This window comes from Palaemon carinicauda, chromosome 20 (genome assembly GCF_036898095.1).
Source record: "Palaemon carinicauda isolate YSFRI2023 chromosome 20, ASM3689809v2, whole genome shotgun sequence".
Lineage (NCBI taxonomy): Eukaryota > Metazoa > Arthropoda > Malacostraca > Decapoda > Palaemonidae > Palaemon > Palaemon carinicauda.
In genome coordinates, this window is record NC_090744.1 from 29,013,947 (window position 1) to 29,039,674 (window position 25,728).

The following is a 25,728-nucleotide window of genomic DNA, read 5'->3' on the forward strand; positions in this document are numbered from 1 at the left end:
GATTTAATTGTTGATGACTTGGATTGTTTTTTGGACTTTCTTTGACTAATTCAAAATGGCTGACGCTTCTCAAGCCCCTAGATTTCGTAAGTGTAATGCTAGGGATTGCAATAGGCGTCTTCCAAAGGCCTCTCTCGACCCACATACTGTGTGTTCTAATTGTCGGGGTAAAACCTGTCAATTAGGAGATCGGTGTGAGGAATGCGTGGGCCTTTCGGAATTCGATTGGCTCGAATATGACAAATATTCTCGTAAGCTAGAGAGAGATAGGGTGAGGAGGAGTTCCTCTAGATCAGTAGATTTTTCCTCTCCCCATGCCCCTGAACCTAATCCTTCCCCTGTAGTGGTTGTGCCTGAACCCCCTACTGGCACTCAGGAACCATCAATGCGGGACATGTTACGTGCCATTCATGCTTTGGGTGAAAGAGTTGAGTTGTTCGCTACAGATCGTAATCAACTCATGGCGGACGTTAAAGAGCTAAAGTGTCAGAGTGCCACAGCGGAAAATCGTGGGAAAGTGATTAGTGCGCAAAGTGTTTTCAGTGTTGCGACCGAGGGTTCGTCTGTTCGTGCCTGTCGTTCGCCTAGTCCGAGACCTCTTGCAAGCTCCCAAGCCCAGGGGAGAAGTAATGTCGTACGACTTATGGGTTCGAGAGGCCTTGATCAGCGAACAGACGTTCCCTCTATGGTAACAGGCGTGTCTCATCAAGACCGCCCCTACCATAAGACGAGAGAGACCATTTTCTCCTCGTCATCCGAAGGCTTTTCGCATAAGAAACCGTGGAGCAAGGTTTCAAGGCCCTTGAAGCGAAAGTCGGTCCCTTCAGGACAGGTCCAGCGTCCTGGTTGTAGCCATTGGGACAGCTCTGACCCTTTACAGTCATCGGAAGACTGCTCGCCGCCTAAGCAGCAACGTTACACAGGCTCAGAGAGTCTTGGTGTAGGCAAGGTTGTGCAGTCTCAGACGTTAACCCCGTCTTTTACCGCACCCATTCCCGTTGATCCTAAATGGGTTGTACTGCAAGACATGCAGATCAAGCTCGCCTCCCTTATGGAAGACTATTCTGCTGAAAAGGTTCACGATGATCCTCGCCGCTCAGCTAATCGAGATCCTGGCCTTCAGCCGCCAAAACGAGCCTTTGCTCGTCCTTTTGACGTTGGCTTTGCTAAGTCACGTCAATCACGCTTTGTAGAGCCTCACTCGATGCAGTCACGTGTTGACTTTCAGCCGCATATGGACGTTCAGCCACTTCCTAATGCTCTTGTTGACGTTCAGGACGTTCGCCAACCAGCGGAGTTGACTTGTTTTGACGCGGAGCGTCAACCACCGCAGTCTAGAGTGGTTTTGACTGCTCAGTCTAGGCAGTCAAAACAGTCTCGTGTTGACGTCGAGCGTCCTCCCGCTCCTGTGGTTGTTGACAGTCAGGCTGTTAAGCAGTTACATGACGTAGCGTCCTGGACTGCTACTGATGCACCAGTGCGTGTGGACTCTGCGTGTCAAGCATTGCCAACCCCTTTGCTTGTTACTCAGCAGTTGTCGGATGAAGTTCCTTCAGATGAGGACGTTGCTGACCCTCATCTTGACGATCATCCTTCGGATGTAGACGAACCTAGAACGGTTCCTCCTTCAATGGACTTTAAGAAAGTCATGTTAATTTTCAAGGAGCTTTTTCCCGATCACTTTGTCACTGTTGCTCCTCGTTCGCCACCGTCTGAGTTTGCTCTAGGCTTACCTGCTAACATGCCAGCCTTTACTAAGCTAGTGCTCTCTCGCTCTTCCAAGAGAGCTTTACGACTTTTAGGCGACTGGTTGGATACCAGGAGGAGTTTGGGGAAGACGGCCTTTGCCTTCCCTCCGTCAAAGCTCTCGTCTAGATCGAGCGTCTGGTATGCCACGGGAGAAGTTCTCGGCTTGGGAGTCCCTGCCTCTGCCCAGGGTGACTTCTCAAGCCTCGTAGACTCTCCCCGCCGCCTAGCCATGAGACGCTCGAAGATTAGTTGGTCCTCCTCGGACCTTGACCATCTGCTGAAAGGCGTATACAGGGCCTTTGAAGTTTTCAACTTCCTTGACTGGTCATTGGGAGCTTTAAGTAGGAAAATCTCATCGGCTGATAGAGATGTTTCCTTACTGATAATGTCATGTATGGATAAAGCCATCCGCGATGGTTCCAATGAGCTCACCTCCTCTTTTACGTCGGGAGTCTTAAAGAAGCGAGAGTCCCTTTGCTCTTTTCTTTCGGCAGGAGTTACTCCCTGTCAGAGATCAGAACTGCTCTTTGCTCCCTTATCAAAGTTTTTGTTTCCGCAACAATTGGTTAAGGACATAGCTTCTTCGCTTGTGCAGAAGGACACCCATGACTTTATGGCGTCCTCTGCTCGCAAGGGGACTCCTTCTACATCCTTTGCTGTAAGACCCAGGATCGACACTCCGGCATCCAGATTTATCCCGCCCTTTCGTGGCAGAGCTCCCAGCAGGGGAAGTACTCGTGCCGAGGGAAAGAGAGGAAAGAAGAGAGGAGCCAAGTCCTCACGTGGCAGTCTGACTGCCCATAGCCTCAGACAGCAGTAGGAGCCAGATTGAAGAGCTTCTGGCAGGCCTGGGAGAAGAGGGGCGCAGACCAACAGTCTGTTCGGTTGCTCAGAGAGGGGTACAAAATTCCGTTTGTACGCAAACCTCCTCTAGCGACAACCCCCATCGACCTCTCTCCCAGGTACCGAGAGGAGTCAAAGAGACAAGCCCTAAACCTAGAAGTGTCTCTGTTGCTAGAGAAGGGAGCGGTGGTGAAAGTCTCGGACCTTCAATCACCGGGGTTTTACAACCGTCTCTTCCTAGTCCCAAAGAAGACAGGAGGTTGGAGACCGGTGCTAGACGTCAGTGCGCTCAACGTCTTTGTTACGAAAACAAAGTTCACTATGGAGACCACCAAGTCAGTCTTAGCAGCGGTCAGAAAGGGAGACTGGATGTTCTCTCTCGACCTACGAGATGCGTACTTCCACATTCCTATACACCCAGATTCCCAACCGTTTCTGAGGTTTGTTTTCAGGAATGTGGTATACCAGTTTCGGGCCCTGTGCTTTGGCCTAAGTCCTGCTCCTCTCATGTTTACGAGGCTTATGAGGAATGTGGCAAAATTCCTCCATTTATCGGGAATCCGAGCCTCCCTGTACTTGGACGACTGGCTTCTCAGAGCTTCGTCCAGTCATCGCTGTCTGCAGGATCTTCATTGGACATTGGATCTGGCCAAGGAATTGGGACTTTTGGTCAACCTAGAAAAGTCCCAGCTGATTCCATCCCAAACTATACTGTATTTAGGGATGGAGATTCGCAGTCCAGTTTTTCGGGCTTTTCCGTCTGCCACCCGAATAGATCAAGCCCTGCTCAAAGTCCAACTAATGTTGAAGAGAGAACGGTGCTCAGTCAGGAATTGGATGAGTCTAGTAGGAACTCTATTATCCTTGGAGCAGTTTGTCTCGCTAGGAAGACTACACCTTCGGCCTCTCCAGTTCCATCTAGCCTTTCACTGGAACAAGGACAAGACGTTAGAGACGGTCTCAATCCCGGTCTCCGAACCAGTAAAGGCATGCCTGAAATGGTGGAACAACAATATCAGTCTGAGAGAGGGACTTTCCCTAGCAGTTCAGAACCCAAACCACGTACTATTCTCAGACGCGTCGGATTTGGGTTGGGGTGCGACCCTGGACGGTCGGGAATGCTCAGGTCTGTGGACCTCAAGTCAGAGGAGCATGCACATCAACGGCAAGGAGCTTTTGGCAGTCCACCTGGCCTTGATGAAATTCGAAAGTCTCCTTCGAAACAAAGTGGTAGAGATCAACTCCGACAATACCACAGCCTTGGCGTACATCTCCAAGCAAGGAGGCACCCACTCCCTCACGCTGTACGAGATCGCAAGGGACCTGCTCATTTGGTCAAGAGATCGAGGCATCTCCCTGTTAACGAGGTTTATCCAGGGCGACTTGAACGTCTTAGCAGACTGTCTCAGTCGGAGGGGTCAGGTAATTCCTACGGAATGGACCCTCCACAAGGACGTGTGCAAGAGTCTTTGGGCGACTTGGGGTCAACCCACCATAGACCTCTTTGCCACCTCGATGACCAAGAGACTTCCAATCTATTGCACTCCAGTCCCAGACCCAGCAGCAATACACATAGACGCATTTCTCCTAGATTGGTCTCATCTGGACTTACATGCATTCCCACCATTCAAGATTGTCAACAAGGTACTGCAGAAGTTCGCCTCTCACGAAGGGACAAGGTTGACGTTGGTTGCTCCCCTCTGGCCCGCGAGAGAGTGGTTCACCGAGGTACTTCGATGGCTGGTAGACTTTCCAAGAAGTCTTCCTCTAAGGGTAGATCTGTTACGTCAGCCCCACGTAAAGAATGTCCATCAAAGCCTCCCCGCTCTTCGTCTGACTGCCTTCAGACTATCGAAAGACTCTCAAGAGCTCGAGGCTTTTCGAAGGAGGCAGCCAGTGTGATTGCAAGAGCGAGGAGAGCTTCTACCATTAGAGTATACCAGTCGAAGTGGGAAGTCTTTCGAGACTGGTGCAAGTCAGCATCTGTGTCCTCGTCCAGTACCTCTGTAGCCCATATCGCAGATTTTCTTTTACATCTTAGAAAGGTTCGCTCCCTCTCAGCTCCCACGATTAAGGGCTACAGGAGCATGTTGGCTTCGGTCTTTCGGCATAGAGGCTTAGATCTTTCCAACAATAAAGATCTCCAAGATCTCCTTAAGTCTTTCGAGACCTCTAAGGAACGTCGTTTGGCAACTCCTGGATGGAACTTAGACGTGGTCCTAAGGTTCCTCATGTCAGACAGGTTTGAGCCATTACATTCAGCCTCCCTGAAGGATCTCACCCTCAAGACACTTTTCCTAGTGTGCTTGGCTTCGGCTAAAAGGGTCAGTGAACTTCATGCCTTCAGTAAGAACATCGGCTTTTCTACAGAAAAAGCCACTTGTTCACTTCAACTTGGTTTCCTGGCCAAAAATGAACTGCCTTCTCGTCCTTGGCCTAAATCTTTTGATATTCCTTGCTTATCAGAGATCGTAGGCAACGAACTGGAGAGAGTATTATGTCCTGTTAGAGCTCTTAAGTTCTATTTAGCTCGTACTAAGTCATTACGAGGTAAATCTGAGGCATTATGGTGCTCAGTTAAGAAACCATCATTGCCTATGTCAAAGAATGCTTTGTCATATTTTATCAGATTTTTAATACGAGAAGCTCATTCTCACTTGAATGAGAAAGACCGATGTTTGCTTAAGGTTAAGACGCACGAAGTTAGAGCTATAGCAACCTCCGTGGCCTTCAAGCAAAATAGATCTCTGCAAAGTATTATGGACGCGACTTTTTGGAGAAGCAAGTCAGTGTTCGCGTCATTTTACTTAAAAGATGTCCAGACTCTTTACGAGGACTGCTACACACTGGGTCCATTCGTTGCAGCGAGTGCAGTAGTGGGTGAGGGTTCTACCACTACATTACCCTAATTCCAATATCCTTTTTTAATCTGTCTCTTGAAATGTTTTTAATATTGTTTTTTTGGGTTGTACGGAAAGCTAAGAAGCCTTTCGCATCCTGGTTGATTTGGCGGGTGGTCAAAGTCATTTCTTGAGAGCGCCCAGATTAGGGGTTTGATGAGGTCCTGTTTGTATGGGTTGCAACCCTTGATACTTCAGCTCCTGGGAGTCTTTCAGCATCCTAAGAGGATTGCTGGGCTTCGTGAGGAAGACAGACTTACAAGGCAGAGTAATCGTCTAAGTCAACTTCCTTACCAGGTACCTATATATTTGGGTTTTGTTATATTATAACTGTCAAAAACTCTAAGCATATATGCTGTAAACTTAATTAACTCTGGTCTCTACCCACCACCTTGGGTGTGAATCAGCTATTATATATTCACCGGCTAAGTTAAATATTTAAAAATGATATTTTAATTATAAAATAAATTTTTGAATATACTTACCCGGTGAATATATAATAGCTGCTGCTCCAGCGGCTCGACAGAAAAACACACAAAAACTCGCGAGCGATCGCTATGAAGGTTGCGGGTGTACCCACCAGCGCCAACTATCGGCCAGATACCGCATATGCATGTAAACAAGCCTCAATTCAGGAGATGGAAGGGATACAAAGAGAGTAGCATCATCTGCATATGCAACAAGCTTTTTTTCTAAGCCAAACCACATACTGTATCATGTGTATTTAGTATGAAAAGTAATGGGCTAAGAACACTACCCTGAGGAACACCAGATATCACATTCCTATACTCACCATGATGCCCATCAACAACAACTCTTTGTGATCTATCACTTAAAAATTCAATAATGATGCTAAGAAACAACCCACCCACTCCCAACTGTTTGAGTTGGAAAACAAGGGCCTCATGATTAACACAGTCAAAGGCAGCACTAAAATCAAGGCCACCCATACGAACTTCCTGACCACAATCAACGGATTTCTGTACAGCATTGGAGATTGTAAGAAGGGCATCACATGCCTTTACGAAGACCAAATTCCAATCTAGTGAACATATGATTATCTTCAGCAAACCTAATAAGACGTTTGGCCAAAAGACCTTCAAAAACTTTAGATAATTTGGGAGTTATGGAAATTCGGCAGTAATCAGTGGGACTTGAGCTACCACAAACACATTTAAATAGTGGAGTAACATTATTAATTCTCCAACAAGTGCTAAAAGCTCCTCTTCTCGCTAACTTGCGCAAAATAACTGACAACTTTGAAGCTAGGAAATCTGCAGTCTTCATAAAAAACAAAGGAAAAATCCCATTTGGGTCTACACCTCCATAAGCATCAAGGTCCATCAAGAGAACTTTAATTTTACAAGATCAAAAAGCTAAACTAGTTAGTTTATCTTCAGGAAAACAGGATTGAGGAAGTTTGAGTTTCTCATTACTCTGCTTACTCTCAAACACATCAGCCAAAATGGTTGCCTTTTCCCCTGGACAGTGAGTGATAGACCCATCTGACTTAAGTAAAGGAGGAACTGTTGCATCTACACCAAAGAGTGCAGAGTTAAGGGTAGTCCACCACTTATGCTCGTGGGTTGTACCAGAAAGGGTTTCTTTTATGGTTAAATTTTATTCCTTTTTAGTTGAAACCTAAACTCTCTGAGCAAAAGCTCTAAGCTGAGTATAGTTATTCCAGGTCAAATCTGATCTGTTACCCTTCCAAAAATGATAGGCCTCCTGCTTCTCCAAATAAGCACGTCTACAATCATCATTGAACCATGGTTTGTCCTTCACTCTGTACCTCAGCACACAAGAAGGGATACGCTTATCAATTATGTCGACTAGATTCCCATTCAAAAGGACAGCATGATCAACACTACTATACAACTGTGACCAATTCAAGCCCAAAAGATCATGCAAAATCCCATTCCAGTCTGCTGGAGATTTCATATAAATCTTACATGAGTATTATACATCAGGGACAGGGTCCTCAGTCTTCACTACTATTGAGATCAAGGCATGATAGGTAGTTTTAAATATTCTTTGCAGCATCCCTTTTAATCCCATCTGACTCACTCTCTGATTTTTACTTTCCAGCTTTTCATTTTGAATCTTTTCTCATTGCTGTGTAAGATATCTCGCATTTCTGTAACTTCTGTAGCTCTGTCTTGCCCTAATTTTAACTGCTCATACAGAAACAAGTCCTTAATGTCAGTCCATAAATTCCTTGCCGTTGTAAACTTTTATGGGATTGTTAATCTGCAATAGAGTCCATGAATTAATTTTAGTTACAATGAAGCCAGGCATAAGAGATATAGAATTTATCATATATTTGATATTGAGGACAGCCATAGTGTGCCAACAATTGCCATCTTACCCCCTCATAGTCTCAACTCATTTGATCTAATTAGAACTTGCGGCCTTTGTTATGCCATTCATAATTTAGAGTGCTGTATGTCCTTGAAGAGGATCTCTGTCAGGAAGAAATAAAGTAACTTGAGACAACATTTTGTGAAGAAGTCTAGAAGGAAATATTCATTTCATTTCATACTATATGTTATGCTTAGTTATGTAACCTGGAGACTGTAGTTAACTCAAGTTTTCTGGTAATCTTTGGGAAACTTGAGTTTTAAAAGGAGTTTGTTCCGTAACCGAAATACAAACCACTCTATTAACATTGGGTTTACCTTTTAGCGCAGCTGAAATGGCGAGCCATTAGAATTTAACGAGGGTGTATTACCCCCGCGCTAGTTAGCGGGGGGGGGGGGGTAGGGGAGTGGTAGCTAGCTACCCCCCCCCCCACACACAGGTGAATGCTCACTTTCACTTTTGGCTCGGACTGGGACAGACGTCTCTGTCTTGGTCCTCGCTTGGCAGCCATTGTTTGTTTTGTCTTTACTTAATTGCTTACTTTTCTTTTACTCATTATATATGTAAACATGTTTTCATGTTTGTATATATATTTGAGTATAGAAATCAGTAAGTTTCCTTTTCAGAGTTGTGTGTGTAGTGTACGATATCTCCGTGGAGTCTTCGGCAGTTAGGCCACCACGGCGTAATTTTATGGGTTGCGATCGAGTTTGACTTCGGTCTTTCTCTCTCTCTCTCTCTCTTGAGGTCGTTCACCCTTTTACTACGTTTTACTACGCCCTTGTAGCTTCCTTCCCATGTGGGAGGGTTGCTACTCCGTACGTTTTGTCTCAATTAGGTTATGAATCTAATTGTAGTTGTTAATTTTTCAGCTTGTAGAACGATTCCTTTCGGGGTTTTCGTTCTTTCATTAGTGTTCATTCATTTTTAAATTACATAATTACATAGTTTCATGATTATAATTGTTATAATTCTGTTTTGGTTACAGCTCTCCTTCCGTGAGTGTAAGTGGTTGTGAGGGCACGTGCCTGTTGTGTAATTCTTGTTTCCTTTCCCTCGGGATTCCTCTTTGGAGCCTTCCCGGGGGAATGAATGTGTACTAATGTTTTTTTGTTTTTATTTTTTTACAGTTACCGATCTAGTTTGTTTCTGTAATATGGCTACGGTGTGAGCTGTCTTGTGGAGGCCTGGGGATTCGGCTGTTGCTGCCTCCCCTTTGGATTTTCGTCAGGGGCGTGTCTCCTTCTACTGGAAGTACTCCCATGACGATTGACAGCTCTCCAGTTCATTTTAGAACTCAGGAGGCTTGCCTCCTTGGGTGGGTAACTTTCCTTCCGAGGGAAGTTTTTCCTGTCCAGGCTTGAGTTTTTCCTCTTTTGGGGGGTTCTTCTCTTGCCTTTTTTTTTCGTGCGACTATGCTCTTGGTGCTGAGCGGTCACACCTGCAGTTTCGCTCAAGGGGCTGGGCAACTGCAGGATCCCCTCTTCGGAGGATTGCTCCTTTTAGGTCACTGGCTGACCAGTCTCTTCTACGAAGTGTTTCTCTTTCGTTCACGAGAGAGTACACTCATAGAGACTCCTCTTCGGAGGATTCTTCTGCTGCTGTTGCTGTTGGCCTCCTTCGCCGTAAGGCTCACCGTTCACCTCGTCGTAAGGGCCTCTCATCTCCCTATAAGGGTGCTAAGAGGCGCCTTTTTGAATCTACGTTTGCAGCCTACAACTCCTTCATCCACCCTGGTGCAGATGGACAGCAGTCTGACCTCGTCTTCCGACGGGCAACGGTCTTCCTGACGGACAACAGTCTTCCCGACGGACAACGGTCTTCCCGACGGACAATGGTCTTCCGACGGACATCAGTCTCCCGGCGGACAGGCAACGGTCTTCCGGCCTGCTCCTGCTCAGTGTTAGCGCACAGGCGCTCTCCTGCTCATCAGCGCTTCCTGATCGCTAACGCTCTCCTGTTCGCCAACGCTCTCCTGTTCGTCAGCGCTCTCCTGTTCGTCAGCGCTCTCATGATGATCATCTCTGCTGTTCCTGTTGGTTCCTGTTACGCGCCCTGTGCGCCCACGTTCGCCCTCGCGATCTAGAACTTCGGTTCAGGTCTGGGTCAAGGACTCTTCTATGCGCAGGCTTCCACGCGTTGCCTTCTGCTCGTCAGCGATCATCAGCTCGCCAGCGACCTTAGACGCGTCAACGTTCACCTGCTCGCCAGCGATCTCCTACGCATCAACGATCGCCATCGGTCGGCCACGCGTGTCAGTTCCCCTGAACACCATCAGTAGCGATCTAGCGCTCGCCTGCTGTTGACCACGATCTCCGGTAGCTGAGTCTTGCTGTAGATCTTCCTCCTGCTCGCCAGCGCTCACCTTTTCTTCTGGCCTTCTGTGCGCCAGCTTTCTTCAATCGCCAGCGCACATCTGCGCACCCTTCTTTTCCGCGCACCAATGGGCGCCAACGGGTTTCTGACCGTCTAGGATCGCCTGATTAACAGCTGGCTTCAGCGCTCACCTTCCTGATGCACCTGCGCGCCTTCTGTTAGCGCGATGCGTGCTAACCATCACTAGTCTCTCTCACGTTGGCAATCGCCTATGCACCCGCGCGATTCTTCATCTGCTCGGTAGCGTTTTGTTAACGCACCACCGCTCGCCAACGCGCCGTCGCTTGCCAACGTGCCATCGCTTGCCAACGCTCCGTCACTCTCCTGCGGGCTATCGCCTCGCCAGAACGCGCCATCGCTCGTCAACGCGCCATCGGTCTCCCGACCGCCTGTGCTCACCCGCGCGCCCACGTTCCTGCGCAGCCACACTCCCACATTCCTGCGCGACCGCACGCCCGCGTGCCTGCACGTCTACGCTCATGCGCGACCGCGCACATGCTCTCCAATGTTAGCCCGCGCGTGAACCAACGGTATTCCGCCACGCGGACCGACGGTGTTCCGTCGTGCGAACCGACGGTGTTCCGTCGCGCGGACCGACGGTGTTCCGTCGCGCGGACCGACGGTGTTCCGTCGCGCGGACCGACGGTGTTCCGTCGCGCGGACCGACGGTGTTCCGTCGCGCGGACCGACGGGGTTCCGTCGCGCGGACCGACGGGGTTCCGTCGCGCGGACCGACGGGGTTCCGTCGCGCGGACCGACGGGGTTCCGTCGCGCGGACCGACGGGGTTCCGTCGCGCGAACCGACGGGGTTCCGTCGCGCGAACCGACGGGGTTCCGTCGCGCGAACCGACGGGGTTCCGTCGCGCGAACCGACGGGGATCCGTCGCGCGAACCGACTGTGTTCCGTCGCGCGAACCTAGTGTTTCTTCGCACGAACGTCGGCTTAATTCCTGCAGTATCCATTGCTCGCCTATGGGTTATCACTCGCCGACCACCAGCTCTCGCCCTTCCTTCCACGCTCGCCCTCCTTCTGTGCTCCTTCGCTCACCTTCGTTTGCGTTCCTGCGTGTCCGCGCATGGGCTCTTCCACGTTCGCCCACGCGCAAATCATTGATTTACCATCGCGCGAGCTCCAGGGCGATTGCGACCACGATTTCCATTGGGGTTTTCGCAGCATGGCCAGCCTGGCGAGTTCTTCTGGAGCGTATTTCCAGAACACGCCCTCACCCCGTAAATGCAGAGCATGGCACTTGCAAGAATAGGAAGAATCTTCAGGGAGGTCGGAGAAACACTCCTCTTTCCAGAACCTGGGTTAGCCATTCCCCGTCATTCCCTGGAAGGATTTTTGGCGGGGGGCTTTCCGTTCGAGATTTCTCCATCGACCAAGGGGTGACTGCTTACCCCTTCCTCTTCTCTACCTCGTGTAGGGGGCTTACCAGGTCCTTTCCCTCCTCGGTTACGGCCCGAGGTTTGGTTCAAGGAAGCTACAGGAAGGTCATGGGTACTTTCCTCCTCTCGGGCTCAGGCACCTTGCCGTTTCGTCGTTAAGTATCTAACTTGCGGGCAAGCTCGATGTTGGACCATCTGGACGCGCTGACTGAGGGCTTCCTTTCGGGTGTCTCATCCGTGGATGTCGACAACCTCAGACACCCTTCCATCCTTGAGAAGAGTTTGTTTGTGCCCAAGGACAGAGACTTAGACAGCGGCTGTGCGGAGGAAGTCGACTTCCGTTTTCACTCCTCCAAGGCGCATTCTTCCAGACTCTGCAGGGCTCCAGTGCCTTTTTCTTTCAACCACGTCGGCCTAAGTTATTGGCTACGACAACTGAGATAAGGTGTCCAATTGCAGTTTCCTCCTGTCAGGAACAGATGGCACGGGAGGCTCCCCCGGGGGGGGCATAGTCCTAAAGGGAGCGGCAGAGTTCACGAACTCTAGGATTGGCACCCCCCCCCTTGCAGGGTTCACGCTGGGAGGATGCTTAAGGTTACTCATCCGGATGACAGCTTCCCGATGCCCATTCCCGCACGATCTCTGTGATCAGCCAAGGATATCGCGCCTGCCGTCTCTGTCAGCGAATTCAGTGTCTCTGAACCTCTATGCCATAGGGTCGCCAAGAGTTGCCCTTTTGGGCAGAATGATCCATACCTTAGGAGAAGGTCCTCCATAGGATCATAGACGGCTTCACCCTGGGCTTCTTCAGTCGATCCTTTCTTGTAAGGAAGTATCTGAGACGGGAGTTCCGTAGTCGACCTCTCAGCCCTGATCAAGTTTGTCGAACAAACTTCGTCCAGCGTAGAACAGCAGAATCGATCAGACTGGTAACGAGGCGACAGGACTCCTTAAACCCTGGATCGGAAGGACGGGTACTTTCAGTTTCCATTCCATCCATCTTCCAGGGAGCTCGTGGAATTCAGCCTAGACTGCAGGTATTCCTGCTTATGATGCAGTGTGGCGATCCCGCCGTGGCATCGCAGGTTTTTTTCCCCAGAGAACTCTCCCTGCTTTCCTCATGGCCGCTCAGGTGCAGGCTTCCGCCTCCTTTGCTTTTTGGAGGGCTGGTCAACTCCGGTAGGCTCGGGTTCGACCTTCTTCAGCGCCGGGACAAGCTTCCGGATGCTTACCATGAGTGTGGGTTCATGGTATTTTGCTAAGAGCCTTCTCTTCTTCTGCCTCAACATCTGGAGTATCTGGCCATGATATTGAGTCAACGGCCTTACCACGTTGGAAACCCCGCTTCTCGTCCGTCCAGCGAGGTTAAGCAACGTCGGTTCTGGTCGGTACTTGGATGGGTGACCACCGGGGGACGCCAGATTCTGTTGCCACCTCCTCCGAGCCTTCCCTTCAGTTGACTGTGGCAAGGCTGAGGAGAGTCGCAGTACCTGTTCTCAGTCAAGCAGAGCTTTCAGCCCTACCTTGGAACGTTTCCTAGTTCTCCTTTCCTCATTGACCCGTCTATAGTTCCGAACGGTCGCCTCAGGATAAGTTCCATGTGGGGCGGTCCAAGTTCCGGTGGTTTCAGGCAACGATTAACCGGACTTCCTGGCCCCTATGGGACCAGCAGAACTATTAGACCTGCAATGGGTGTTGACCTATGGAACCTCTTGATGGGAGTGGATATTCTCGTCCTTTCCCCACATTCTTGATGCTGTTCTCGGACTCGTCAAAGAAAAGGGGGGGGGGCATGTTCCGGTCCAGGCCTATGGTCAGGACCTGAAGGATACCTCTCCATCATTCAGGCAGGCTTAGGGGCCGTAGTCTGGCCCCTCTACAGATCCTACAGTTCCTGCCGAGTCGCTCCGTGCGCGTCGACTTCATGATTCTGGCGTGTTCTAACCAGCAGGGGACGCATTTTCACACCTTCACATCTTGCAGTAGAGATACCGAGATGATTGAGATACTCTCAATAACACCATCGGCTCTCTCATTCCAGGCAGAGGAATGTTCTCTCCGACTATCCGAGCAGAGCCTCGTAGAGAGAGTGTACCTGGGGGTCTTTGGCCTTGAGTAACCAGCAAGTCCTGGTCTGGGGGACCTGATCGCGACAGCTTGGAACCTCAAGCTTCCGCTGTTCTTCCCCACAGTCTCAGACCCCGAGACTCTGGCAAGATGCATTCCGGTGATGGTGGGACAACTTCGACGCCCGCGTCTTCCCTCCTTTTTGTCTGTGGAGAATGGGTCTCAACAAGACCAGGTTGTCTGTCAACCTTTCAATGGGAGAGCTCCACTGGGACTATGCGCAGAACGGTTTCTGGACCCTCTGCTTCCCCTGACGGAACTCCCGGGAGAGCTTCTCCCAAGGCACAGACTACTCAAACAACCACACTGCAACATCTTTCACGAACCGGGGCGTCGCTTCGGCTTCATGCCTGGAGACACTACGCCTCCTCCTCAAGAAGAGACAACCCGCTACAGTCGCGGGACGGAGGTCGCGTCATCTGCGATAGTCATCCGCAGGGGTCTTCCAGGCGAAGTGAAGAGTCTTCGGTGGTTGGTGCCGTGGGAGATATACCCCTTCCCTTGAGGCTTCTTCTCCAGCAATAACGGTCTTATTGCCTTTCGGCGGGAGGAAACTCCTTTCCGCTCTCGGCAATGAAGCCTGTCGCTCAGCCTTTCCCTGACCTTCAGGCTTAAAGGAATAACTTTTTCCTGCCCTCTGGATCTTTCCCTAGTCGGAGGGAGACCTCCAACTTGGAGCATGGCTCGGACTTTTTAGTCCCTTAAGAGATCTCCTCAAGACCCTTTACGACAGGCCTCGGATTGTATTCCGTCTTGGGTCACCTGCTCACTCTGGCCGCGGCCAGTGTGTAAGCAATCTTCTTGGTCTCGTACGACTCCGCCCTTTCTAAGGAATGGGGGAAGGCACCATTCAGGTTCACTCCTGAGTTGTTGGCTAGACTCAGAATCTTGGGGTCCCGGCCCTTCGGTCCAATTCCTTCAAGATTTCGAGTCTCCATTCTGTATCTGATGTCCCAAAACCTTCTCTTTCTTGCCAGTAAAGGAATCGAGAGGTTAGCTTTGGGAACAGCTGCAGTTTGTCCTCAGTTGCAGCCGATTTGGGAGCACAAGGAGGACACGGGGGAGAGTCACCAGTATACCTCTTCAGCTCGGACTCAAGGACATTCATCTCGACCTGTCTCCAGACCCTGCCCCGTCACGTCGCCCTACAGCACGATGTTGGATACATCGCAACGTCCCTCGCCTTCGAGTAATACTACTCTGTGACACAGGTGCTACAAGCTGGAGTCTGGAAGCGTCTAATGACCTTCGCAGCCCGCTTCCTGCAGGGCGTGACCCACAGGAGTTTCGATACGTTTTCTATCGCTCTGTGGTGGCTACACAACAGCTGGTCTAACCTCAGGGTCCTTTTTGGACAGGTAGTAGAAGGTTGAGGGCATTGTTATCAGGTTTTAGTCTGCATGAACGAAAGAAGTATGTCTGGCCCTTATTTCTTTCTTCATCATCCCCTCTACGGGGAAGCAGCATCCTGGTCTCTGCATAGCTGACCTCAAACCTCTGCAGGTAAACCATGTTTCCTTGTGTTCCGAGTATTGAGTCAATACTGTCGCGTCCCCCATACCCTGTCGAGGTGGTACTGGGAACGTCCTAACCCAGAGTTCCTTCTGGAACTCCAGGTCAACTGCCTAGGACGGGTCACACTTCTTCCTTCACACACAAGCTTATGTAGGCCACACGGTTCCTTGCGGAGCAAGGAACTTGTGAGGTGCAGGGACTCCTTTTCTCGAGTGCGACTCACTCGGATTCTGAGTCCCCGGGTAAAGCCAAAGCCAGTATGGCTGGGGACTTTCCACCCTACCTAAGGGGTAAGTCACCCAGTGTAAATAGCGTGCTTTGTATTTCGGTTACGGAACAAATGACAAATTCGAAGATAATTTGTATTTTTCCTAACCATACAAACCTTAGCTATTTACACACATTTGCCCGCCAGCCCTGTCCCCCAAGACAAGTCTTACCTCTAAGTGAAAGTGAGCATTCACCTGTGTGTGAGGGGGGGAGGGGTAGCTAGCTACCACTCCCCCCCCCCCCCCCCGCTAACTAGCGCTGGGGTAATACACAATCGTTAAATTCTAATGGCTCGCCATTTCAGCTGCGCTAAAAGGTAAACCCAATGTAAATAGCTAAGGTTTGTATGGTTAGGAAAAATACAAATTATCTTCGAATTTGTCATTTTATAGCTCTCTTTTCAAATATGTTACTTGTAGGGTCTGCCTCTCTAACCTATCAAATTACATACAGTATCTCTAAGCAGCACAGAACAGTTAATTGTTTGGTTTTAGTATTTGAAAATAAAATGAATATTAAATGATGCTTCAAACATTTTTGCACTATTGGTTTTCTCATTATAAGTGACAGTTCAACTTCATCTCACATCTTTAACCATCTGTAATGACTAGTAAAATTAAGGCATTTGTATTTTTAAAACAAATTTTGGTAATATTATTTGAGTTCTTAGATACTTAGTTTTTATAATCTGTACAGTATATGAAAGTGACTAATTCCTTGTATTTTTCAGCATTGGACGTCATTCGAAAAGCCTTGATACAGAACGAAAAGTTTGTGGACTTTGCTTTGGAAAGTTTGAACTCATTGTAAATTCTCGAGGCCGAGGTTCAAAATCAAACAGTTCAGGCACCCCATCTAATGGTGCCCATACACCACGAACTCCAAATGCTTTTGCACTCTTTGTGAAAGAAAATTACAATAGTGTGAAGAAATCAAAGCAGAATCTAAAGCATGTCGATGTAATGAAGATTTTGAGTGCCGACTTTGCAAAACTGAAGACTGGAACCAATTAAGAGGTAAATTATAATGTTATGCTTTATTCAACATTGTCATACGAAAGCTCAAAGAGTCTAGTAAACATAGTGAAATCTTTCTGATCATAAATCATCTTGATTTTAAAGGGTATTTTACTTTGTTAGTGTGTACTTGTGTACAGATTTTTAAAGTAAAAATTAGAGCAAAGCTTAGAACTACTGTTTATTCTTTTACTGTATCATAGTTACCGGTATTCATTAGATTTCTTGAAAATTTAGGTAGAAATTTGTTTGTACTGTATGTCAACAATAAGAATAATTATTGTAAGGTCAATTTTTAAGCAATCAAAGAAAATGAAGAAGCTCTTTAACATTGGTCAGTGGTGACTTGTGATAAAGCCTCTTCCTTCTCCATTACTTCACCCAAGAAGAAGAAAAAGAGCTCACAAGAAGTTCCCCTGGTCTTCGTGTAACCGCTTCTCCCCCAGGAATAGGCAATAGGATTTGCCCAGGAACCAGTGCCTTCGGGGTCAATCTACTAGAACTTAAGCGTGGTGTTACTTCTGCCGCTGCTGCCTGTTGTCAGTCCTCGTTCTGTCCCTTGTTTGAGCTTTGGCACTAAAGGACTAGTACGAAGGGAAGGCCTAGCATAACCTGAGGGCTCTGTGCTTCCTTGTGTGCATGAAAGAAATGCAGCTCCAGTTCTGAGTATGATTGTTCCCACTGTGCAGTATTCCCAAGCACTAGGTAGAGCTGAACTTTTTCACCTGTTCTCCAGAGGGAAGCATAATTGTTGTGGATTGTCTCTTGTCAGAACAATGGTGCCAGGGACCATTCAGCAGACATGGATGGGGATCGCTCACTTTCTATTCCATTGTCGGGTTTGGGATAGTAAGTTCCTAACTCAGTTCTTGGACTGGACCAATCACATTGTAGAGAGCAGGAATGACTTCCAGTGTGGGTAGTTTGAGATTTCTTTCCCCCTTGCGGGATAAAATGCCTCTTAAGTTTTGAGACATTGAGGAGCAGGCTGTATCCTGCCTTTAAGAGGTAGTGAACCCTGAGTAGGAATGGCTATTTTTTTTTTAGAGATTATTGAACTTATCCTCAAAATTTATCAGACAAGGATCTTCACCATTGCAGCAGTGGCCATTCTAACTGTTTTAGAGACACTTAATCCATTCAGGATTGATCTTCAGCAAGGTTAAGTAACTCAGATTACTGTTGTTTGTTCCTTCACTAACAAACCTAATGCTTTTTGATAGGGATTATCCATTTGGCAAAGCTGAAACTGAAACTTTTAGTGAGGTAGAACTACCTTACCACTAGTTAGTGGTAGAGGGTAGGAGGGGTAGCTGGGTAACCGGCTAACCCTCTCACACGCACAAACACCTGTGTATTCTGATCACTTTTTCCTTTTGGCTTGGAGAGAGTAGACGTGCCATCTCTCTCTCTCCTCCTAACTGTTTTTACTGGCCTTTGACTTTTCTTTTGTTTGTTCTTCTTAATTGTTTCTATATATATTTAAACATTAATGTAATTTTTTTATATATATAAAAATTTTTCTTTTCATTACAGTGTGAATGTTGCTAATTTTTATTGTCAGCATGTGTGGCGTTCTTAAAGGCGGAGAACCTTCTCTTCGGTCCCTTCCCCTGTAACGTCGGACAACCGTATGCTGGTAGCTCCCCCGCTTCTTCGAGCACTGCGACCCACCCCCTGCCTCAGGGGAGTTGTCTTTTCTCCTCTGTTTGGATGTTGACATTGATTACTACCTGCGAATTCGTTGGAAGTAAGACCTCTTGCGGCCTATCCAGAGTTGGATTTCGGTTTTTCCCCCAAGGGGGTTGGTGAATTTTGAATTCTGTTTTGTTTCTCCTGAGCACTTACAGCCAATGTTGGAGTGCGAAATCAGATGTTCCTGCCAGCCCTCATCTTCTTCGCCTGGGCCTGCTGCAGTTTCGGACCTCCGCAACAATGGCTGTTCGTAATACCTCAGAGTTCTGCGGTTAACCTCTTCGGGGGGTACCCAAAAACAAGCTTCGGCTTCGTTTCTGAGGCAACACTATATGTTGACCTTCAACTTGAGATAGACCTCCTTGAAGGGAAGCAGAGAGTGTTTCTTAAAAGTTTTGTCCCATACATTGGGGTGGGGGCCAGACTGCAAAACTTTTATTATTATTATTATTATTATTATTATTATTATTATTATTATTATTAAATGCTAAGCTACAATCCTAGTTGGAAAAGCAGGATGCTATAAGCCCAGGGGTCCCAACAGGGAAAATAGCCCAGTGAGGAAAGGAAACAAGGAAAAACAGAATATTTTAAGAACAGTAACAACATTAAAATAAATATTTCCCATATAAACTATTAAAACTTTAACAAAACAAGAGGAAGAGAAATTAGATAGAATAGTGTGCCCGAGTGTACCCTCAAGCAAGAGAACTCTAACCCAAGACAGTGGAAGACCATGGTACAGAGGCTATGGCACTATCCAAGACTAGAGAACAATGGTTTAATTTTGGAGTGTCCTACTCCTTGAAGAGCTGCTTACCATAGCTAAAGAGTCTCTTCTACCCTTACCAAGAGGAAAGTAGCAACTGAAGAGTTACAGTGCTCTAGTTAACCCCTTGGGTGAAGAAGAATTGTTTGGTAATCTCAGTGTTGTCAGGTGTATGAGGACAGATGAGTATCTGTAAAGAATAGGCCAGACTATTCAGTGTCTGTGTAGGGAAAGGGAAAGAACGGTATCAGAGAGAAGGATCCAACGTAGTACTGTCTGGCCAGTCAAAGGACCCCATAACACACTAGCGGTAGTATCTCAATGGGCGGCTGGTGCCCTGGCCAGCCTACTACAAGGTCTTGATATTTTCAAAAATTAGTTAGGGGTGTGAAATATACTCCTCAGCCACCCTAAGCTGATTAAAAGTTTTAAATTCTATATACCATGCTGGCATCAGATTGTCCACAGGAGCCTCTAGAACTTTGCTTGTCCCAAGCCTCCTTGTTGACGCTGGAGAGTTACCCATAGACCTTTACTGGATGTCTTCTATTGTTCGATATTGGTTTAGGTTGCAAAGACTATAATTTTTTACCTTGTCAGACTGCAAACCTTGTAAGGCATTATAGATATTTTGAGTTGCACCCAAAATCTCCCAACCTTATGGTTTCCGGGTAAAAATATCATTAAACAGTCTAGATATAGGTAGAAATAAAGTGCTCCCATGTAGGATATCATTAACCCCTCCATGGAAATTACCACATATATCTTTTTGTAAATATTTTTTTGGTATGAAAAAGAACATGACTGACTTAGAAGCCAGGTTGCTCTTTATGGAACATATTGAAGAACACTGGGAATAAACTTTTATATATACTGATGGCTCCAAATCTGATGCTGGCGTTGGATTTGTGGTATATACTGTAGTAGTGTTTTTCATTGTAGAGGTGCCCTTCCTCCAGCATCCTCTATATTTACTGCTGAACTATATGGCATACTAACCGTTATTGAGAAAATAGAGTTAAAAGACGAGGGAAATTTTACCATTTATAGGGATGGAAGAAGTGTCCTAAAAGCTTTAGAAGTTTTTAATGTCAATAATCCTTTAGTTTTAAAGATTTTAGAATGGCTTTTAATTATTGGCATGAAAGGTATAATAGTTTAATTTTGCTGGGTTCCGGCACACGTAGGTGTGTCTGGAAATGAGAAGGCAGATTCACTGGTAAAGAATGCTGCAGCCCAGTTGCTACCAAGAAGATATCCCATTCTCTGTAATGATTTCCTACCTTCAATTAAGAATTATATTTATAATAATTGGCAACAGTATTGAGATAGTTTAGTTGAAAATAAGATGAGAGAAATAAGTAATGTTATATCCCCTTGGAGGTATAATGGGATGCCTGGAAAGTGGGAGACTACTATTTGTCGTCTCCGCATTGGTCACACTCGTATGACATGAATTTCTGCTTTTTGGCCAACATCAATCATATTACGACGACTGGTTGATACCCTGCGACTCGAGGTGAGGATGGCAGGTTTATCCTTGCCAAGATTCTTGGAGATGATGTGTTGTACAATGCTAGCGGCATTTTTAGATTTATTTCAGAAGCAGGTCTGAAAAATATTTAATTTTTGTAATGACATCTTTGTTTTTATGGTTTTAATTGAATATTCTTTTCTTTATTTGTAATAAACTATATTGACATCAATAACCTTCGATGACAGGATGCCAGAAAGCATAAAATCAATCAATCGCCCATTTGCAGTTCTCCGATCGTCAGCTCATCGATCGCTAGCTAACCAATTGCCAGATCACCAATCGTCATCTCGCTGATTGCCGAGCCCTTGCTCACTGGTCGCCAGTTCGCCGATTCGTCAGTTCTCCGATTTGCAAGCTTGCCAATTGCCGATTCAGCAGCTATACGATCAACTTCTTGACTATCGCGTAGTTCGCCGATCGACGTTTGACAACTTGAAGTTTGTCGTCTCGCCACGCGACAGATCACCGTTCATCAACTTGACGTTCGCTTGCTTGTCTTTTGCCAGCTCGCAGTTTGTTTTCTTGCCGTTCGCTGTTTTCCGGCTCGTGATCATCATTAAGCCTGCTCAGGATCGTCACTAGTCAGCTCTCCTCTAGGTTGCTGTTAGAACCAGAAAGCACTTCCAGCATCTAACGGTTTACCCCTGGATACTTTGCCTTCTGGGATAAAGCACTTCCGGAACGATCCTTTTTGTCGGAAACCCTCACTTCATTGAAGTATGGGGTTCCCAAGTCTCTCTCTTCGAAGATTACTCTCATCTAGACAAAATAGGGCAACTCCTCACCTCTCTCTTAGGCATACGCTACATCGGTAGCCCTCCCACGTAGAGTTGAAGGAGTTTTACGCAGATTTCCTTCTGGGAACCTAACCCAACACCCTCCATCGACGACTGGGGTTTTGTTTGTCTCTCACAAACAGGGTTTCTTTGGTTCCCCAAGTTTTCATCTCCTGCAAACTTCGAAAACCCGCTTTCATTTAGCCAGGTGTCTTCATCGAATCTGGCATGTTCTCGGACGTTCATCCCTTATGAACGTACGTTCTTCACCTAAACTTCGTTCCTACTACAGAATGGCTTATGGGCCCTGTGCCTCAAGGACCAGGTTGCTGCTTCGGCTTCTACCGCCTCCTTTGTTTCACGTATAGTATAGGAAACTTACTCAGCTAGCCTCTGTTCAGAGACCTTCCTTCGTGAAGCAGCGCGGATAACAACGACAGGCATTGATCTTCCTGCGGGAGAAAGACTGCGTTCACCTGTCAGTTCCTTCGAGGGAAGATGGCTTTTCCCTACTACAGAGCAAGTCTCGTTGACAGTCTGGTCTTGATAAGAGACTCGGGTAGCCCCTCAGACTCGCCTCGCTGATAAGACTCGTCTTGCCTAACAGACACGTCTACAACATCAGAGAACCTATTGATGACTTCCTTTACGACTAGATGCTCCATGGTGAGGATCGTGTAAGGTCTGTCTCTCTTCTCGAGGGCGCTATTCCAGTAATAACCCATCAAATTTGCCATCGAGAGGAAGGACGCTCCTAGACTTGGACGACGGAAGGCCACTGCTCATTCCTTGAGCATCTCCTCCTGACAGGAAGGATATGCCTTTCTCCCTTGTCTCCAATCATTGCTCTTCACAGAGTTTGAGCCTACTGACCTGTAGTCAGGTAATAAAGCCCCTCTACGGGGCACGGGTTGCTTCCTTTGGTTCTGAGGGTGTTCCCTGACGACCCAGGACCCCTAGAGAGCAAATCTTCACCTGATCCATAGGACAGGTCTCTCCCAGTTTTACCCTCGACTAAGAGAGTAGGCGTACTGTATGAGTCACCCGCGACGTCTCTCTCTCTCACGGCAAGGAACTAAGTAACATCCATCTTTTCTCCAGACATCTCGAACCGTAGGTTCAAGTTCTCCCATCTGGAATTCTCCGTATCATGATCAATGGCTATTGCATCAGTGATTTACTTGAGGTTATACCTTAAAAAAGATACAATAGCTCGCCCCAAAGGTTTGGCTCGCTTCACCAACCCTAGGAGCGTCAAAGGAGGCTCATCAGGATCCCATTCGTGACTGGGCCCAACCGGGTCATATTCCAGTCATTGCATCCTTCTCTTTTTCCTCATAGAGGTGACCCAGAGCACATGACGATTTAGGGTGGAATTCACCCATAATGTTTACAAACAGCTATTTTGTGACGCAGGCCATGCCAGTGGCAAGGTGAAAGCGTTTCTGACCTCCTTCCCCTCCCTGCAAGATGTGACCCACAAGAGCATGCAGACGGTCTCATTACCCCTAAGTTGGCTGCACAATAAATGGTTTATAACACCTCAAGCTCCTTTATGGACAAGAAGGAGGTGGTGAGGGCAGAGTTGACCAAGGATAAGCCTGGGATAATTGACTAAGAATGACTATCTCTTTCTTTCTTTCATCATCCCCCCCTCTATGGAGCAATGTCTCCGACCGTAGTCTGCAAAGCTGACCTCCACTGTCTGCAGGTATAAATGTTTCCCTTGTGTAACCTTGTATAGATTAATATACTTGTTGCGTCCCCTAACCCCCTGGCTAGGTGGGATTGGGTAACATCTTTGGTTACTTCTTAGATTCCTATGTTTCGGAGATTGTGTTCCATAGTCTAGTCACACTGCTAGCATCACACATTCACCAAAATTGCTCAGGCCGTTAACCGTGCTTTGCACGTCTTTGACCCTGGGTCAAAGACCAGCCATTTGTTCGGGACTTCCACCCTCCTAATAGGAAAGTCAGCCCTATTAAATAGCGTTAGGTTTGTTAGTGAAGGAACAAATGATAAATTTGGAAGTAAATTGTTTTTTTTCATAACGTACAAACCTTTAGCTATTCAATTAAATTGTCCCGCCATCACCTGCTCCCATAAGTCCTGCCGGCAATCAAAAGTGATCAGAATACACAGGTGTGTGTGTGTGAGAGCGGTGGTTGGTTACCTGGCTACCCCTCCTACCCTTTACCGCTAACTAGTGGTGGGGTAGTTCCACCTCACTAAAAGTCCTATGGCTAGTTTCAGCTTTGCCAAAAGGATAATCCCTATTGAATAGCTAAAGGTTTGTACTTTAAGAAAAATACAAATTACTTCCAAGTTTGTCATACTCTAGCTATGCAGAGGAGATTAAGTTGAACTCATCAGTTGGATACTTTTCAACACCCCAGGGCTATATAGAACGGAGCACTTTACAGGAAGACTGTCAATTTGATCCACGTCTACTTCTTCCTCCTTCATCCTGTCATGTTCCATATTCTGCCGGGTCAATGACAACAACCAGCTGGAGAATAGAAATCATTCTTTATTTACTTTGGCTCCTGGGTTCCTGTTGTTCCTTTGACCTATGTTTGTTCCTGTTCCTCCTTAAAGCTCCCAGTAATATCTGTTTTGTAGCTGAACCCAAGATAACTCCTTTTTACTTCTCTCATATTAGTTTTCATGGAACTGATCTCTTCAAAGAGGAAACATTGTTTTCCGAAGTATTTGAGCAGGCCTGTAAGGTTTTTTTATTTGCAGCAATTACAGTGACCATACTTGCAGCAACCAAAGAGGAAGGTATCAACTGTAGAATTAAGAACAAATACTGTAAGGGACAACTCGACCACCTTACTTTCCTTATGCCACTGGATACATCTTTTCTAACTCCAAACTAAAGATAGAGGGCTATGGGACAGCCCAAGGGAAAGTACGAACTTGTCTCCCAATATTTGTCATTATCTGACCAAAGGCTTTACAACTGTTCTTTGTAGACCCTGTTTGTTGATGGAAAGGATTGGCAAGCAGGTTTCATTATCTCTCACCTCTTTTTTTGGTAATTTTATCACTATATTATGCTTTTTCTAGGAGTTAATTAATATCTTTAATCCATAGTGAGGGGTCTTCGTAATTATTAGTCATGTTGTTTATTGAGGATTGCGTAGTCCCTGAGGGGGGTTGCCTGGGCCAGGAGGATAGAACCATTACTTGTTCAGGCATTGGTTCCTCACATTGATAATGTTGTGTACCTCATAACCAACACCCTCATGAAGGTAAATTAGGCCAGTGAAAACCTTTTTAACCTGTCTTTCTGAGGGATAGAGACATAAGGGTCTATGTTCTGCTCAAACGGTTCCTATTCTCTGAGTCTTTGATTAAAGAACTCTTGAAGAAACTGACCAGAGCAGCCTTCATCAATATGGGATTGTTTCTTTCCTCATTAAGATAATTCTTTGCTCTGGGAAGAAGAAATCAGAGACTCAGCTCCCCCGGGCAGATATCAATCCAAACTAGGAATAATGACTACACCTAGGCACTCATACTTTTTAACTTTCAATAAGGCAATGTCAGACAAGAGAATCAGTTGGCCTTTGGACACAGGCAGGGGGGGATAGTTTGTGACAGTTACAATTTGTCAAGTTACTGAATGTTTTGAAGCCCTGAAATATTCTGCAGTAAATTTTGGTTTATATTATCAAAACAATTTCTTCAGCTCAGCCCTATGACAAAACTGTCTCAGTTCAGCTGTCTGATTAGTATATATAATTATGCTAAAGCAATGGATTGCCTCTTAGGAAAACTCAAAATAGCAAAAATTACTTTTAGCACTGGCAGATTGTTTAACTTGAACCAAACTTTTATTTTAAATGATAATCATATTGATTCATGAAGTTTTGATCTAATTTATGAACAAATTTAGATCAACTCTATGAGAGTTGAGAAGTAAGATAAAGTTATCTGGTTAAACTATTGAGCTCTAATAATGAACTCTGGAAATTTCTTTTCAGGTATAGAGTGAAACTGATAGCTGTTCTAATTGGGTAATTTATTTTCCTGAAATCCAGATCCTGTATAACTGCGTAAGTGTTAATTGAAATATACCAAACATTGTATGTATTGTACTGAAAGTAGATGTAGACAGAATAAGGTGTAAGCCTTCTCATTGTAGTATTTAGTGGACATTAATTTTTAAAAAGACATTTAAAAAATTGTAAATATATTTTATAGTTTATATTTTAATATAGTGTTTTTAATATAAATGTTTCTCTTTCCTTTAAAGGCTTATGTACTTACTGTACTTTCAAAATAGGATTGATTGCTTTAATACTCATCTTTTAGTTCAGTGCAATATTCTTGTTGAAGCACAAGCTCACTGACAGCAAATATTGAAAACCGATAATGTATTTCAGCGAGTCTT

General features: G+C 46.4%; 1 protein-coding gene and 1 pseudogene across 2 annotated transcripts in view; both read left to right on the plus strand.

The window, feature by feature from the left end:
- The window catches only part of LOC137660245 (uncharacterized), a 123,134-nt gene that overhangs the window by 63,120 nt on the left and 34,286 nt on the right, over positions 1 to 25,728 (plus strand). Inside the window, exons 6-7 of one of the 2 annotated variants that reach the window (XR_011047661.1) lie at positions 16,261 to 16,546; positions 25,319 to 25,390. Coding sequence is in view for 1 of the 2 variants with exons in the window: in XM_068394977.1 (XP_068251078.1) it covers positions 16,261 to 16,543 (283 nt within the window). In the remaining variant the exon portion in view is untranslated. Of the gene's footprint in view, positions 1 to 16,260; positions 16,547 to 25,318; positions 25,504 to 25,728 lie in introns of those variants that run through there. The other variant, XM_068394977.1, reaches the window with a different exon arrangement.
- Positions 12,933 to 13,051, plus strand: LOC137614528 (5S ribosomal RNA; annotated as a pseudogene).